The 2692-nt window shown below is 43.8% G+C and overlaps 1 protein-coding gene across 1 annotated transcript; it reads right to left on the bottom strand.

The window, feature by feature from the left end:
• Nucleotides 1-749: 749 nt before the first annotated feature.
• Nucleotides 750-2158, bottom strand: RETNLB (resistin like beta). Its single transcript, XM_027582195.2, has 3 exons — nucleotides 2052-2158; nucleotides 1485-1579; nucleotides 750-877 (listed from the first exon to the last, which is right to left on the bottom strand). The coding sequence occupies exons 1-3, from the start codon at nucleotides 2156-2158 to the stop codon at nucleotides 750-752; spliced, it is 330 nt and encodes a 109-aa protein (XP_027437996.2).
• Between the last annotated feature and the right edge of the window lie 534 nt (nucleotides 2159-2692).

The following is a 2692-nucleotide window of genomic DNA, read 5'->3' as shown; positions in this document are numbered from 1 at the left end:
ACACTGGAAGTCTCACAGCTTATAAAAGGATTTGTTACTCAGTCACCGGATCACTCAACCTTTGTGCCAATATTTTGAATCATTCCTTTCCATTCTGCAGATACTTATACGCCAAGCTGATGAATCATGGTAAGGTTGTATGGCAGGTAAAGGTTGTGTTTTTCTTTTGTTATGGGGGAGAAAGACAATGGCAAATTCATCACTTTGATCAAAATAGATCTCTGACACACAAGTTTGGGAAACAGTATATACACAAGACAGAAATCTAGAAATTTATTCTTTTTAAAACTGACATTACCTGTCTTCACCTTGGAAAGTCTGCCTGCACTTAGTTTGGAACCCACTGTTCTACTCATTGAGCTCCAATAAGGGCATGCATGTTACTTTCTTTCTCTGTACTTCTAGTGCCAAGCAAAATTCCTGGCACAGTCATCATCATTTTGTTAAACAATGAGGGAACTAGGAGGCTGGAGTAGCAATCTCAGTTTTTCCCATTCTCCCCCATGTTTTTCCTCATCCCTGCTGAGATGGAGTTTCATTAGGACACTGGAGAAATTTTCTGGCTAGACCAATTCTAAGCCAGAGGCAGTAATACCAAGAATACAACCATGAGAGATACAAAAGTTGTCTTTACTACCCAAGAAGCAGGTTGTAACAAATGAAAGGGACAGTTTGAGTCAGGTTTCCTGTTTGGCATATGGTTTCATTACAGTCATGGTCACATAGCTGGGTTCTCTTCCTCCTCCCCCTCAGGTCAGGTGGCAGCAGCGAGCAGTGGTCCAGTCCATTGTGCTGCACTGGCAGTGGCATGTGGTTTCTCCCCGGATATCCCAGGAACCACAGCCATAGCCACAGGCACAGCCAGTGACAACCATCCCTGCATGCGCATATGAGACACAGACATTAGAATTTTGAGAGGAGGGAGGTGTACTCCTACCATTTTTTCATTTCTGTGCAGCCCAGTGGTAGATCTAAGCTTTGTGGGGCTGAAAAGTAATTCAATTTTGAGAGCCCTCTTTAAGGGAAAAAAAATACAAAAATTACTAAAACAAATTTAGGAATAGGGCCATGGAAAAGACCTGGGAAAGTAAGGGCCCTGAGCATTTCTTTGCTTAGATTCATGATGTATTTACCTCAATGCTGGCCCTACCCACCCAAACAAGGGAATAGATTGGGAAAGGGAGATGAATGACAGGGGGCAATGGTAGATGACAGATCATAACAGGACAACTGAGGGAGGAAGGGCTGGTGTATGAGGTAATTAATGAAAGGGAGGTGGGAAGGGAAGAGGCAGAAACCCAAGAGCCCTCAGTAGCATTGTTAAGGGAAATGAGAATGGGCAAGAGATCCCTGGGAATCAGGAGTTAAGACTCAGCCCCAGGATAATACAAACATGAGACAGGGGGAAGGTAAAGATGCTGGGGGATGGTCAGGGGAGGGCACAGGGCAACTTACCCACCATTTCTCCTCATGGAATTACTTACCTGCAGGGCAGGAGGATAGTCTGCCTGAGTTCGTGATACTGACACACGACATCCTTTTTGTTGGGGAAGGATTTAACTCTGAATAGGAGAAAAGAAGGGATATTGCCCATGATATCTGTCTCCCATAATCCCCCTCCAAATCTCCTTTTACCTCAGAGGTGTCACCGTGTCCATAATCATGCTACTAACTAGCTTTTAAAGTTTAATTTCCTCATTTGTAAAATGAAAGTAATAGTTGTACTTACTTTCTAACGTGAAAATTAAGTGAGGTAATCTGTAAAACTTTGCATTCCACTTCGTTCATAATGAGTTGTCATAAATTATAACTATCCTCCTCCTCATCACCAACATCATCAAGCTAACTTGGTGGGAAACCTGAAGTTTTAGCCAGGAGTCCAAAAATGATATGGGAGTAGAGCTCTGGGCAGGAAGATTAAGCTTGAGTGGACTTAATAGAGGTTGGGTATTTGGGGACAGAATAGACAAGTTAGGTTTAGGAACAGGAAGAATGATCAGGGGTTCTCTCCCAATCCCCACCCCCAGTCAATTACCTAAGCCTTTGGGGCTTCCTTTATCTTTGTATCCACAAGGGAGTCTAAGGAACACGGAGCAGTCCCTGGGATCATCAGCTGGAGGAGGATGAGAATAAGAAGGAAGCAAGAGGTAGACTTCATCCTGTAGAATGGCAGTGTCCTGGGGCTGGGGAAAGATAGAATGCTGACATCTCTCAGCTCCACTATGGTTAGGAAGGAAGGGCAAAGAGCACGTCAAGAGTTTCAAGAGAGAAGAGAGGAACACCAGTATCAGTATGGAAGAGGCTGGATCTCTTTCAAGTGGTTTGAAGAGTTAGGAAGAGTGGCTGCAAAGCAAATTCACTCACTGAGAAGTTCAGAAAAGGTCTGCAACGACTGGTCAGGAAAGGATGCTTTATACCCTGTGATATTGACCTGGACACACCTCAACACACAAGCAAGCACAATATACAAACACACTCTCCAGTATATTTTCAAAGAAATGCATGCTAGGGCGTGACACACAACTGTGATAAATTCAGTGTGTCTATGATAAGCAACAGCTGCCTTTGCTTTGGTTCTCTGCCAAGGGGAGTCCTCTTGCCTTTCTGTTCTTCCCTCTTCTTTCTTCTTGGCAACCTGATAAAGCCAGTACCTAAGCCTTCTGTTAAGAGCCCCATATTATAGGCCTTTTGT

This window comes from Zalophus californianus, chromosome 1, assembly GCF_009762305.2.
Source record: "Zalophus californianus isolate mZalCal1 chromosome 1, mZalCal1.pri.v2, whole genome shotgun sequence".
In the NCBI taxonomy this organism is placed as follows: Eukaryota; Metazoa; Chordata; class Mammalia; order Carnivora; family Otariidae; genus Zalophus; species Zalophus californianus.
The sequence above is the reverse complement of the archived record's forward strand: the minus strand, read 5'-3'. Positions and strand labels throughout refer to the sequence as shown.

Bases quoted from the DNA above. Each gene is read 5' to 3' on its own strand.
- RETNLB (XM_027582195.2), bottom strand. From the start codon at position 2,158: ATGAAGTCTACCTCTTGCTTCCTTCTTATTCTCATCCTCCTCCAGCTG. The intron at 1,580-2,051 runs AGCCCCAAAGGC...GGCAATATCCCT, and splicing joins GTGGATACAAAGATAAAGGA to TCTTTTCTCCTATTCAGAGT. The intron at 878-1,484 runs GTAAGTAATTCC...ATGCGCATGCAG, and splicing joins ACTATCCTCCTGCCCTGCAG to GGATGGTTGTCACTGGCTGT.